The 13513-nt window shown below is 39.5% G+C and overlaps 1 protein-coding gene across 5 annotated transcripts in view; it reads left to right on the plus strand.

Annotated features, from left to right (window-relative positions):
• GSN (gelsolin) overlaps positions 1 to 13513 on the plus strand; it is an 89293-nt gene that overhangs the window by 47188 nt on the left and 28592 nt on the right. For 4 of the 5 annotated variants that reach the window (XM_007474579.3, XM_007474578.3, XM_001369758.5 and 1 more), the window contains exons 2-3: positions 1268 to 1472; positions 3614 to 3768. In XM_007474579.3, coding sequence (XP_007474641.2) covers positions 1277 to 1472; positions 3614 to 3768 — 351 coding nt within the window. In that variant the 5' untranslated portion in view covers positions 1268 to 1276. Of the gene's footprint in view, positions 1 to 1243; positions 1473 to 3613; positions 3769 to 13513 lie in introns of all 5 variants that reach the window. The other variant, XM_056812038.1, reaches the window with a different exon arrangement.

Here is a 13513-nt window from a genome sequence, read left to right on the forward strand (position 1 = left end):
GGTGTATGAAAGGCTACGCTTTCAAAATTGGCACTGGCAAATTCAGGATAACTAGAATCTGGAGAAAATGATGGAGAAAAGGCAGCTGCTCTGGAGATTCGGATTTTAGAACTGAAAGAGACCTTTAGAACAGTCTAGTAAAGCCTAAAATGGCCCTTAGAATGTAGAATGTTAGCCCATAGACAGCAGAACCTTAGAATGAAGGATTTTAAAACATAGAATGAGGAGGCTGACCTATTTCCAGCCCCTACATTTTACAGTGAGGAAACAGACCCAGAGATGTGAGGTGACTTGTTTAAGTCTCTCAGCTACTTAGTAGCAAAGGTGTGTCCAGAACCTAGGTCCAATGCTCTTTAAAATATTACTGTGCATTTGAGGCCAGACTTCAGAATGTTTGCCTGTTTTTAAAAAGCTCCACCAAAAAGGAAGAAGAGAAATTCCATTTGACTCCAAATTGCAGACCAGAACTAAAGAATGAAGTTGGGATGTGAAGTACAATTCTAGCTCCTAAATATTTAGGAAATATGAGACCCCAGAGTAAAAGGAAGAGAGATCACGGGTCCCTAACTGGAGGCACTGGGTTTAAAATGCGGCTTAATTCAGTTTTCTACCTTTATGCCTCATTGCTGCCTTTAAGAGTCCAGAATTCAAGCAAATAGGAATTGCCTGGTATCAGAAGAGGAGAATGGGAAAGTCAGTGGAGGATCAAGAAGGAAGAAAATTAAAGGAAGGATTCTAAAAGGGAGAAGCTGAAAAGGACTCGAAGGCAGGATTCTGGGAGCCCTCCATGTTTGGGAGTGGGGGAGAGAAGAATGATCAAAAAATTAAAAGGGCAAGGTGGTACACTTTCAGAAATAGAATATTAAAACACAGATCAGAGAATGTTATAGAACTTAAAGGGATGTTTGAGACCATCTAGCCTGCCCTCCTCATTTTACAGATGAGGAAACCAAGGCCCAGAAGAGAGGGAGTCACTGATACAAAACTGATTAGTGGAAGAGCCAGAAATAAAGTCCACCTGTTCTCATTCCAGTATTCTTTTTAGAAATGTACTACAGAAATCCCAAATCTTTTTAGGATATTGGTTGCAGACTACAAAAAAATAGATGTTTCTCTCAGGGTCCTGTTTGAGACTTTAGTTTCTCACTGTGGGAGATCATGCCTTCTTCATTTGAAATGGGCTCTGATCCTGGAATATGAGGACTTTTGCTGAATTTACCCCTTCCTGGTACTTTTTCCTCAGTTTTCTTCATCATTTCCCCCCCAGCCTGTCAGCATGGTGGTAGAACATGCAGAGTTCCTGAAGGCAGGGAAGGAGCCTGGCCTGCAGATTTGGAGGGTGGAACAGTTTGACTTGGTACCAGTACCCAAGAACCTGTATGGGGACTTCTTCAGTGGTGATGCATATTTAATCCTGAACACTATCAAACGTCGAGATGGAAGCCTGCAGTATGATCTCCACTTCTGGCTGGGTAAGAAGTTAGCCTTCCTTGTTTCCCCCCACCCTACCCTTGAACTAAGCACCTACTCTACAGGGTAGTCCTGTAGATGGCCAGAGGTCATCAAGGATATCATAGGAGAGGATTTCAACCTGGGCTGGAAGTTTAGGTTAAAGACCTCTAAGGTCTTTGCTAACCCTAACATTCTGTATTCTAAATAGTCTAACCTTCTGGGTTCTAACATTCGTCATTCTAAAACCCCTTTCAGTTCTGATGTTAAAATATAGCTAATTTAAAAATTATTCTAGTGGAGCAGTAGAGATAGACCTTAGAGTAAATCTCCCTCCCAGTGTTTAGTATGATTGCCATCAACAGGAAATCCTGGCACCTTTATCAGAGGCAATGTCTCATTATCATTAATAATTCACAATAGTAATTAGAGTAGTTATCAATAAAGAAAAGGAAGGACACAGGTGGTGATGAGCCTAAGAACTTGTGGCCTGGGGAACCAGCAGGCCATGGGGTGAATTGTCTGACAGTGAAATTAGCACAGGGCTATTTAAAAAGATTGTCCTTTTAACAGTCACTCAACCAACAAGCATTTATTAAATATAAAATTGATCCATAGACATAATGACTTTGGGTCAGGAGTGTGGGATGCTAGGGAATGGCATCTCCTGAACCCAGGTTTATTTTGTTCTAGTCCTGGGAGACTTGTCAGACCCTAATTAGGAGATTTGGGTTTGAATTGAAGTTTTGACACATTGCCCCTGTCACTACTCTCCTCTCTGAACTTGTATTTCCCCAATTCTAAAATGAGACTGTTCATCCCTTCTTGCCCATTTTCTGGGGTTATAGTGAGGCTTAATCAGTCAATCAATCAATAAGCATTCATTGCTGGGAATATAAATACAAAGAATGAATCAATCTCTACTCACAAGGAGATTCCATTCTAATGTGATTCAAATAGTGGTCAAGAAGCAGCCTAGTGTAGTAGAGAGTTGATGTTGGAATTGAGAAGACTTGGTTGAGTCTTATCTTTGATACCTTGGGCAATAATTGTAACTAATATTTACATATTGCTCTTGAAGGTTTTCAAAGAGTTTTATAAATTTTAACTCATTTTATCCTCATGACAACCCTGGGATCTAGGTGCTACTTTTATCTTCATTTTACAGATGAGGAAACTAAGGCAGACAGAGGGATCACAGAGCTTGTAAGAACAGGTCTTCCAGATTCTAGGGCCAGAGCTCTATCTACTACACCACCTAGCTGCTACTCAGTTTCCCTGAGCCTCAATTTCCTCATCTGTAAAATGAGGGTGTTAGAGTGGATGACTTTGATGGTGCTCCAAATCCAGATATTTCATAATGGGAAATACATTTTTTGCATGGCATACAGTTCTTCACAAATGTAGGAGATCATTGACTTCCTACATGCTTTGGTTTGTTGTCAAGAGACAGTGTTTCTGGGATCCCCAGAAGCTCTGATCATGGCATCTTAGTGGGAATAATTGGAAGAGTTTATAATATTTACTCAGTTCAGCCTTCTCTTTTTACAGACCAGGAAATGGGGGTCCAGAGAGGTGGGTTGGAATAGATCATAACTAGGGTCTTTTTCAGATTTCACATTCTAGGATTCTTTGCTGATCCCTGCAATTCAGAGCACCTCCCTTTCCTAATTACATGTATCCATTTGTATTACTTTTCTTTACTCCACATGTATTTGTATATTTACTTACTGTCTCCCATGTTAAAAGCAAATGCTGCCTACAGGTACTTGGGTAACACAGTGGATAGAGTGCCAAGCCTGGAGTCAGAAGGATCTGGGTTCAAATTTGATCCTAGCCACTTCCTAGCATGTGACCCTGGGCAAGTCACTTAACCCCAGTTACTTAGCCCTCACTGCTCTTCTACCTTAGAACTCATACTTAGATAGTTAGTATTGATTCTAAGACAGAAAGATTGGGATTTTTAAAAAATGCCAACTCCTTGAGAGTAAGGATTATTTCATTCTTTGTATCTCTCTCCCCAGTACCTAGCACAGTGGCTGGCATACATTAATCACTTAATCAAAAGTTTTTGATGATTGATTCTAGAAGGAGCAGTAATTAACCCAAGATCATAGCTAGTTTTGGCGAAGCTCACAATAACTGTGCTTTACCCCCTTCCTAGGGAATGAATGTACACAGGATGAGAGTGGTGCTGCTGCCATCTTCACTGTCCAGATGGATGACTACCTTCATGGAAAAGCAGTTCAGCACCGAGAGGTCCAGGGCTTTGAGTCTCCAACCTTCCTTGGTTACTTCAGATCTGGCATAAAGTACAAGGTAAGCATTGTTTGGGATTAGAAACATCTTCCCAAAGTCAGAACAATTTGCTGGTAGTTAGCAGACTTGTTTTCCTTAACAAAAAAAACGAGGAAGTTAGATGAGGTGATCTCTCAAGTCCTTTGAAGTTTCAATAGTTCTATTTTGTTTTCCAATCTTGCTCAGACATTCTAGGATTTGAGGTATATTTGACTCCATCCCCCAGATATTGTTAGGGATAGGAGGAGGTAGAAATGGGCTTTCCCAGGTGATAGACTGTTGTTGGCGGTTTCTGAGGAGGGGAGTTGAAGGAAACTTAGCCTTGAACAAACCTGGTCTTGGTGAAAGGGATGGCTAGCCCTGGGCCATCGAGCTGTTAAATGTGAGCAAACCACTTTTAGTGGGTGTCTCTGAGGGGAACCTGACCTTGATTCTGATTCATTTACACATTATTTCTCAAGATCTCTCTCACAAAGAGTTACTTGTTACACAAGAGCCCCTGGAGAACCTCTGATTTTGGATGAATTTTCTCCTTAGCAACGAGGCAACTCTGTTGTGTTCTTACTTCTCTTATTTAAAAGAAAGAAACTTGAACTTGAACTTGACCCAGGGTCTGGGTCTCCCAGGCTCCAGACTGCTCCTTTCTTTGGCTTAGCTCATTCCCAGCTGGGGCTGAATAACCCTCCTGAATGGGACCAAAGGCTTGGATTTTTCATTGGGTGAAGGGGGTGGGGGTGGTGGAGACTGAGGGTGTAGAGGGAGTAGCACTGGCTTAGGAATTGGAGGCCAGGGTTTCCAGCACTTAGATAGTAACTCTGGGTAAATGACTTCACCTCAGATCAGCATCATCTAACAAATGAGAATGGTCATTCTTTCCTTGCCTACCTTAAAAGGACTTTTGTGAGGATAAAATGAGATGATGGATAGGAAAGGCCTCTAAACTTCTAAAGAAAGACAAGGGATTATTATGTGGGTGATCACAAAGGACTGGGTGTGTTTTCCCTTGATGCTTCTGGGAGGGACAAAGCATTGGGAAATGAGCTTAAAAGTCTTATTGTATTTTGCAGATAAGAATTTGTAGGTGTGAGATTTGAATGTGGATCTTGGCTCTGCTACTTTCTGGTTATATGATTTTGTGTAAATCACTTCCCCCCTCTGGGCTTGTTTCTTGATCTGTAAAATATAATTTTTGGTCTAAGGTTAATGATATTAAACTCAAATAGAGACAGGTCAACAGGCCTTTAAAGGCAAAACCACAGATTGACATTTTCTATATCGAATTGTCAAATTCTATTTATTTAAACATTTTCCAATTACAATAAAAATATAAACCCTTATTTTCTGTCTTAAAATTAATACTAAGTATTGATTCCAAGGTAGAAGAACAATAAGAGCTAGGTAATTAGGGTTAAATGACTTGCCCAACTAGGAAGTTTCTGAGACCAGGTTTTGTTGTTGTTGTTGTTTGTTTGTTTTGTTTTGTTTTGTTTTTGTGCTCAGCAAATTTGATAATTTCCTTTAAAAGTGAGAATTCAGAAACACATATGGAGATTTGGCTAAATCCAACCCCCAGATAAGGAAAGAAGCTACAGGTTTTATAGTGTTTCAAGAAAGAAGGGAGAGGGTTTCTGGGATTGGGCAACAAGGGAGAGACTCTGCCCAACAACAGGAGATGTTCTTCAGCAAACTAGGATATGATAACATGGAATGAGGCCAAATTTGAACCCAGGACCCTCCTGTCTCTAGGCCTGGCTCTCTAGTCACAGAGCCACCTACTTAGTTGCCTCTCAATTATGTTTTTGTTTTTTTTTTTTTTTTAATTTTAAAACCCTTACCTTCCATCTTGGAATCAATACTATGTATTATTCCAAGGCAGAAGAGTGGTAAGGGGTAGGCAATGGGGGTCAAGTGACTTGCCCAGGGTCACATAGCTGGGAAATATCTGAGGTCAGATTTGAACCTAGGCCTGGCTCTCAATCCACTGAGATATCCAGCTTCCCCCTCTCAATTACATTTTATAATCTGGTCCTGGCCATACTATGAGCAGCAAGTTTGACATCTCTGATCTAAATAATATTTTCCAATTTCAACATGCTAGGAATTTGAAAACCAGTTATATAAAGATAAAGAAGGAACTCCATATCAGGTCATCTGAGATGTACAATATTTATTGATATAAAATAAGATGTTTTATTTATTATAATTTGTTTTTATAACATTATTTATTAGTATTATTGTTTAGGTGTTTTCAGTAGTCTCTAACTCTTTGGGATTTTCTTGGCAAAGACTCTAGAGAGGTTTGCCATTTTCTTCTTTAGCTCATTTTATGGATGAAAAAACTGAGGCAAACAAATTTAAGATGAGTCTTCCTGACTGCAGGCTTGGCACTTTATCCATTATATTATCTGGCTGCTCTGCTTATTAGAATTAATCTAAAATTAATAAATATGTGTTATCAGATATTAATAAGTTGAAGAAACTGGGCATATTTAGCCTAAAGGAGAAAAGACTTAGAGGAGATGTGACAGTGGTCTGTATGGATCTGACAAGGCACCATGTAGAAAAGGAAGCAGATTTGTTCATTTTGGCTGCAGAGGGCAGAATGAATCTCAACAAACATTTATTAATGTTTGTTATGCTGTTGTTACTATGTATTGTTGTTATTGTTTTGTTGGGTTTTTTCCCAGTCTTGCCCAATTCTTCATGATCTCTTTTTGAGGTTTCTAGAGAAAGATACTGGAGGGGCTGCCATTTCTTTCTCCAGTTCGTTTTACAGATGGAGAAACTGAGGCAAACACAAAATGACTCTTGCCCAGGGTCACATAGCTAGTAAGTGTCTGAGGCCAGATTTGAACTTAGGAAGTCTGATTCCAGGCCTAGTACTTTGTCCAGGGCTCTACTATCCAGTTGCCCCTACTGTACGCTAGGCACTGGCCCACTCTCTACATGGACAGGAATTTCCTTTGCAACATACTTGTCAGTCAGTTATCCAATCTCTGCTTAAAGTCTTCAAGTGAAGGAAAATCTCTAGTGTCTACTACAGTGATAAAACTAGAATCTTAAAGGGAGAGTGAAAACTAGAGATAACAGAGGAGAGGGCACTGGACCAGAAATCAGGAGCCCTTAGTTATGTGTGACCTCTGGGGAAGTCTCTCAGTTCTGGGCCTCAGTGCCCATATGTGTCAAATGAGGAGATAAATAGCTAGCCAAATTATCTGTCAGAATGATGGTTCAAGTGGTAAGAATGCTGGGGTTAAAGTTAGAGGATCTGGGTTTCCAATCCTGTATCTCCTTTTACTCTTTCTGATACTTTAGACAAATCATTTAACCTTTATAGACTGATTTCTCAACTGCAAAATGAAGGGTTTAGGCTAGATGACACCTAAGGTCTCCTCTGGCTCTAAATATAAGAAGTTGGACTAGATTATCTCTAGGGGCTTTTCTAGGCCTGTGATCAGAGGAGAGGGCCAGGGAATGATTGTCCAGGAATGGACCTCAACTGTGATAGATAATAAGGTCCTGAGGATTTGAAAGGAAATTTTTTTTGAGGGGTTCTTTTATGAAAAATAATTAAGTTACATATTTAATTAGTGTTTTAGCTACCAAATGCTTCACATACGTTCTACACAAACTTGTGAGGCAGGAAAGTGTATTATTATTACCATTTTACAGATGAGAAAACTGAGGCTCAGAGAGGTGGAAATGATTTGCCATAGATTACATAGCTAGTAAGTGGTATAGCTCGGATTTCAAATCTTCTGATTCTAAGTTCTATACTCTGTCTACTGCATCTAGCAGGAATGTAGTGGTCCAAAATGGAGCTGTATCCTGCTATTTGCAAGCCTTCTTAAGTCACTTAGTTCTCCTAGCAATAGAAGGAAAATGGACCGGGCTGGATTCCTTCATAAATTATAGATCCCAAAGGAGCAGAGTATTATGTAAGACTTGATGCAAGACTTGCCTCTGACAGGCTCCACAGAGCTACAAACAAACAGAAGGGAAGCAATTGTGTCCTGGCCTGGGCTACAGAGAGGGGTGGGGAAAGATGCTGTAAAGCTACTGGAAACAGAACCATAGAAAGCTAGAGTTGCCAAGAAAACCTTTATTGTCTCCCACTTGCCTATAGGATAACAAAAACTGCTCAGCAAGACCTTTAAGACCCTTCCCAGGCTCACAAACTTGTTCTAACCTACCTTTCCAGTCTAAACTCACCTTGTTCTTCATTCACGTTTGCTTCCAGCCAAGCTGGTCTTACTGGCTAGTTCCTGAAATCAACATGTTGTCTCCTGCCTCTATGCGTTGGAGTAGGAGAAGCTATGCCCATAATGCATTCCTTTATCACCTCTGTGCTTTTGAATTAATCTCTTCTTTCAAGGCTCAGCTCATGACCTCTCTCATAGTTTCCCCTAATTCTCTTCTTCCTCCAAATGATCTCTCTCTCCCAACATTTTCTTAGAATAATCTTTTCTGGATCTCTCCTTTGTGCCATCCATGACAGCCTATTTTTTTAAAGACCCTTCTGTCTTAGAATCAATATAAAGTATCCATTCCAAGGCAGAAAAGGGGTAAGAGCTTGATGATTGGGATTTAAGTGCCCAGGATTACAGCTAATGGGTGCTCAAGGCTAGACTTAAACCCAGGAACTCCCATCTCTAGGCCTGGCTCTCTATTCATTGAGTCTTCTAGTTGCCCCAACAGCTTACTTTTAAATTATACTCAGCTGTTCATAGGTTCTAGCCCTCTTCAGTGGAGTGTGAACTCCTTGAAGCCAGGAATGATCGCCCCCCCCCCCCTTTCTCTCCAGCACTTAGCACTATGTCTTACACAAAGATCGCTTTTAATTTAATAACTTCTTGTTCAATAAATGACAATAGAACATAGATTGTAGACCTGGGAGGGACCTTACAACACAGTATTAGAACTTAGAATGTTCATAGAAAGCCAAACATTAGACTGAAAAGGCAACTTGGTATGCAGAACGTTAGAGTTTAAAAGATCCCAAGAATTTCCCCAACCCAGTACCCTCATTTTGCAGAAGAAACTGAAGCCTCGGCATCCATCAACAAGCATTTATTAATCATTTACTATATGCCAGGTACTGTTTAGGACGAGGGATAGAAAAGCAAAGCAAAACCAGCATTTTCCCTCCGGGATGTTACATTCTAGTGGGAGATACAACATAAGCATAATTATACAAGATACATACAGAGTAGATACAAGGTAACCTTAGAGGGGAAAGGACTAGCCGTTGGCAGGGGTGGGGAGGGCTGTGGGGTGAGTGAGCCTCTAATTGGAAGTGGCTCTTGAGCTGACTTTTGAAGAAAGCCATGGATTCTGTCAGGTGGAAATCAGGAGGGACAGCATTCCAGGTATGGGGGACAGTCAGTGCAAAGCTTGGGAATTAAGAAATGGAGTGGTGTGTGTGAGAAACAGCAAGCAGGCCACTATGGCTGGACCGTAGAGTATGGAGAGGGAGAGATGTCTTAAAATAATAGAAAGATAGAAAGGAATCAGGTAGCAAAGGCTATTTAATGCCAAACAAAAGGGTTTTTATTTGACTTCTATTTGATAGTAGAGGTAGTATCATTGGAGTTTATCGAAGAGAGAGGCTGACAGAAAAACAGTTCTAAAGCCGTGTGTAGGATAGATTGGAATGGGGAAAGATTCAAAGCAGGGAATTCGATTGAAAGGTTATTGCAGTAGTTCAGGCAAGATGTTATGAGGGTATGGACTAGGGTTGTAGCTGTGTGTGTGGAGATATGGGGATATATGCAAGAAATTGGATAAATAGATCTGGAAATCATTGACAGAGCTGATCTCATTATCAAGTGAGAGAGTACAGAGAAAAGAGAGTAGTGGGACCAAGAGAGGGCACTGGGGGACATAAATGAATATCTATAAAGACTGAAGGAACAATCAGACGAGTGGAGGAAGAACTAACAGAGAGCAGAGTCTCAAAAACCCAGAGTATCCAGGAAAAAAAAAAAGCAATAGTCTCAAATGCTCATGAGTCTTTTGGGGTTTTTTTGTTTTTGTTTTTTATGATAAAGATTAGGAATGAGGAGCGTTTACTTTTGGCAATTGAGATTATTGGTAACTGGAAAAATCATTTTTAATTAAACAATAAGGTTGGATGCTAAATTGCAGAGGATTTAGAGGAGTGTAAGGGAAGAGGGGAGCTTTTTAAGAGTGGGGGAAACATAGGCATGTTTATAGGCAGCAATGAAAAAACTGTAGATTGGGAGAGACTGAAAATTAGATAGTGGGGTTGACGGCAACCTACTGGAGAAGATGGAAAGGTATAGGATCAAAGGTATATGAAGAGGAGATGACTTAACAAACAGAAGGACCATCTCATTATCACCGAATGAAGGAAGTAGTGGAGAAATATAACATTAGATGTAAGATGAAGAAGAAAGGGAGGTAAAGTCCAGATGGCAGTTCAGTAGCAACAAAATCTGGAACCTCTCCAAGAATCCTTTAAAATGAAGGGGGGGAAAGGGAGCTCTCATTGAATGTTCTCAATTTATTTTATTTTATCTTTTAAATCCTTATCTTCTATTAGTATCCATTCTAAGATGGAAGAGCAACAAGGGCTAGGCAGTCAGGGTTAAGTGACCTTACTCAAGTCACATATAGCTAGGAAGTATCTGAGGCCAGATTTGAACCTGGATCCTCCTAGCTTTAGAACTGGTGCCCTTTCAGCTGTCTCTGTTCTCAGTTTTTAAAGTGAAGTATGAGATAGGGTCCTTAGCTGAGAGGATGGGAAAAGGGGATGCTAAGGGAGGATTGAGGAGAAAGGAGAAGACTAGGAATCAAGATGAGTAGGGAGATTTCCTTGCAGCAATTGAGATTAGCTAACAAATTCTCAATGAGCCTTACTAAGAATGTTTTTGTAATTTCCTGAAGTTCTGTTCCAGTAACCTTTGAGTAAGAACAAAGGAAGTGGAGTAAAAGTGGGAGTAATCTAGGGTTTTGATTTGGTCAGGTATGAACAATTATAGGACAAGGGAACATGGGATTCAAGAGTAGACGTTAGTGAGTTGTTGAACTAGTTCACTAAGGGAAGAGAAGATTGGGAAGGGGAGAGTTTAGCCAGAAAAGGATTATAACCTAGGATACTATTGAAGGATGGGGGGATTGGAGGTTATGGAGAGAACAAAAAGGAGATTTATGAGGAATAAAGAAGAAGAAGAGGTGAAAAGATAAAAATATATTAGTGTGAAGGAAATTTGCATCTAACCCTACCCCTCTTTCCCTTCCTCTCAGTAGTTCCCAATTATTTCTCAGATCAGATAGAGACTCTTCTGATGGTGCTGAAAGTAGCTTCATCATATAATTTTCATCTATTTATTTTTCTGGGCTGATGATACATTGCTCTTCTTTTCATACACAGCGTTCTACTTACCTTCTTGTATGTATGACATCCAATATCCTGACTTTATGTGCTTGCACAAACTGTCCCTTCTAATTCCTCTCTTCTACTTTTTGGAACCCCTTTCACCCTTCAGTTCAAGTTCCTTCTCCTTCAGGAGGTTTTTTCTGAGTTCCCCTTTTAGTTGTTCTGGCCACCCTATCATTTTTTATTTATTTTGCCTATATCTTGTATTTACTTATTTGTGAAAAATGTAGTAAACCTTCAGTAGAATGTAAACTCCTTGAGGACAGTGTTTGTCTTATTTTGTCTTTTGTGTCCCTAGTACTTAGTAGGTACTTAATAAATGCTCATTGACTGGTAGTAAGTTGCAGAGCTCCTATTTCAACTCAGGTTCTCTGACTCCAAATCAAACAGTGTTTTATCCACCATACTATAGGGATGTGTAGCATTTATTCATAGTACTACAATTTAGATTTATAGAGCATTTTGGTTGCAATCCTATGAGGTAGACAATATTAGTATCTCCATTTTATAGATGATAAAACTAAGGCTCAGAATGGTTAAATGAATAGCCAAAGGTCAAGTGTAGTTAATAGCAGAGGTAGAATCCAAACCCAGGTAATCAGATTCTAAATTTAGTGTCCTTTCTCTTATGCCATGCTCCTTTCCTTTTTTCCTTCCTTCCTTCCTTTCTTTGTTCATTTGGTGGTTGGTTGGTTGGTTCCTTCCTTCTTTCCCCTTCTCTTCCATTTTCCTCACTAAAAAAATATCATTAGGTAGCTAATATTATTATCTCTATTTTATTGATGAGGAAACTGAGTCTCAATGAGGTTAAAGGACTTGTCTAAGGTCATATAACTAGTAAGTGTAGTGAGGCCGATGGGTTGCATCTCTAGCATTTGTAATGGATGCAGGGAGAATTCCTAAGAGAACATTTTGGGGTTAAAAAGATAGTGGAGTAGACCATCATGTCATCTGCAAAGAGTGATAACTTGGTCTCCTCCTTGCCTATTTTGATGCCTTCAATTTCTTTTTCTTCTCTAATTGCTACTGCTAGTGTTTCTAGTGCAATGTCAAATAATAGAGGTGATAATGGGCATCCTTGTTTCACTCCTGATCTTTTTGGGAATGCATCTAGTTTATCCCCATTGCAGATGATATTAGCTGATGGTTTTAGATATATACTGTTTATTATTTTTAGGAACGACCCTTCTATTCCTATGCTTTCTAGGGTTTTTAATAGGAATGGATGTTGTATTTTATCAAAGGCTTTTTCTGCGTCTATTGAGATAATCATGTGGTTTTTGTTGGTTTGCTTTTTGATGTGGTCAATTATGTGGATGGTTTTCCTAATATTGAACCTGCCCTGCATCCCTGGTATAAATCCTACTTGATCATGGTGGATGACCCTTCTGATCACTTGCTGGAGTCTTTTTGCTAGTATCCTATTTAAGATTTTTGCATCTATATTCATTAGGGAGATTGGTCTATAGTTTTCTTTCTCTGTTTTTGACCTGCCTGGTTTTGGATGACGTGATGGTCTATTTAAAGAATCCTAGAGATTCAACCAAAAAGCTAATTGAAATAATCAACAACTTTAGCAAAGTTGCAGGATACAAAATAAACCCACATTAAGTCATCAGCATTTCTATATATCTCCAACACAGCTCAGCAGCAAAAACTAGAAAGAGAAATCCCATTCAAAATCACCTTAGACAAAATAAAATACCTAGGAATCTATCTCCCGAGACAAACACAGGAACTATATGAACACAGCTACAAAACACTCTCCACACAACTAAAACTAGACTTGAGCAATTGGAAAAACATTAACTGCTCATGGATAGGACGAGCCAATGTAATAAAAATGACCATCCTACCCAAACTTATTTATCTATTTAGTGCCATACCCATTGAACTCCCAAAAAATTTCTTTACTGATTTAGAAAAAACCATAACAAAGTTCATTTGGAATAACAAAAGATCAAGGATATTCAGGGAAATAATGAAAAAAAAAAACACAAATGGGCCTTCAGTCCCAGACCTTAAACTATATTACAAAGCAGCAGTCATCAAAACAATTTGGTACTAGATAAGAGACAGAAAGGAGGATCAGTGGAATAGACTGGGGGCAAGTGACCTCAGCAAGACAGTATACGATAAACCCAAAGATCCCAGCTTTTGGGACAAAAATCCACTATTCGATAAAAACTGCTGGGAAAATTGGAATACAGTATGGGAGAGATTAGGAATAGATCAACATCTCACACCCTACACCAAGTTAAATTCAAAATGGGTGAATGACTTAAACATGAAGAAGGAAACCATAAGTAAATTGGGTAAACACAGAATAGTATACATGTCAGACCTTTGGGAAGGGAAAGACTT

The sequence above is a fragment of the Monodelphis domestica genome, chromosome 1 (assembly GCF_027887165.1).
Source record: "Monodelphis domestica isolate mMonDom1 chromosome 1, mMonDom1.pri, whole genome shotgun sequence".
NCBI classification, from domain to species: domain Eukaryota; kingdom Metazoa; phylum Chordata; class Mammalia; order Didelphimorphia; family Didelphidae; genus Monodelphis; species Monodelphis domestica.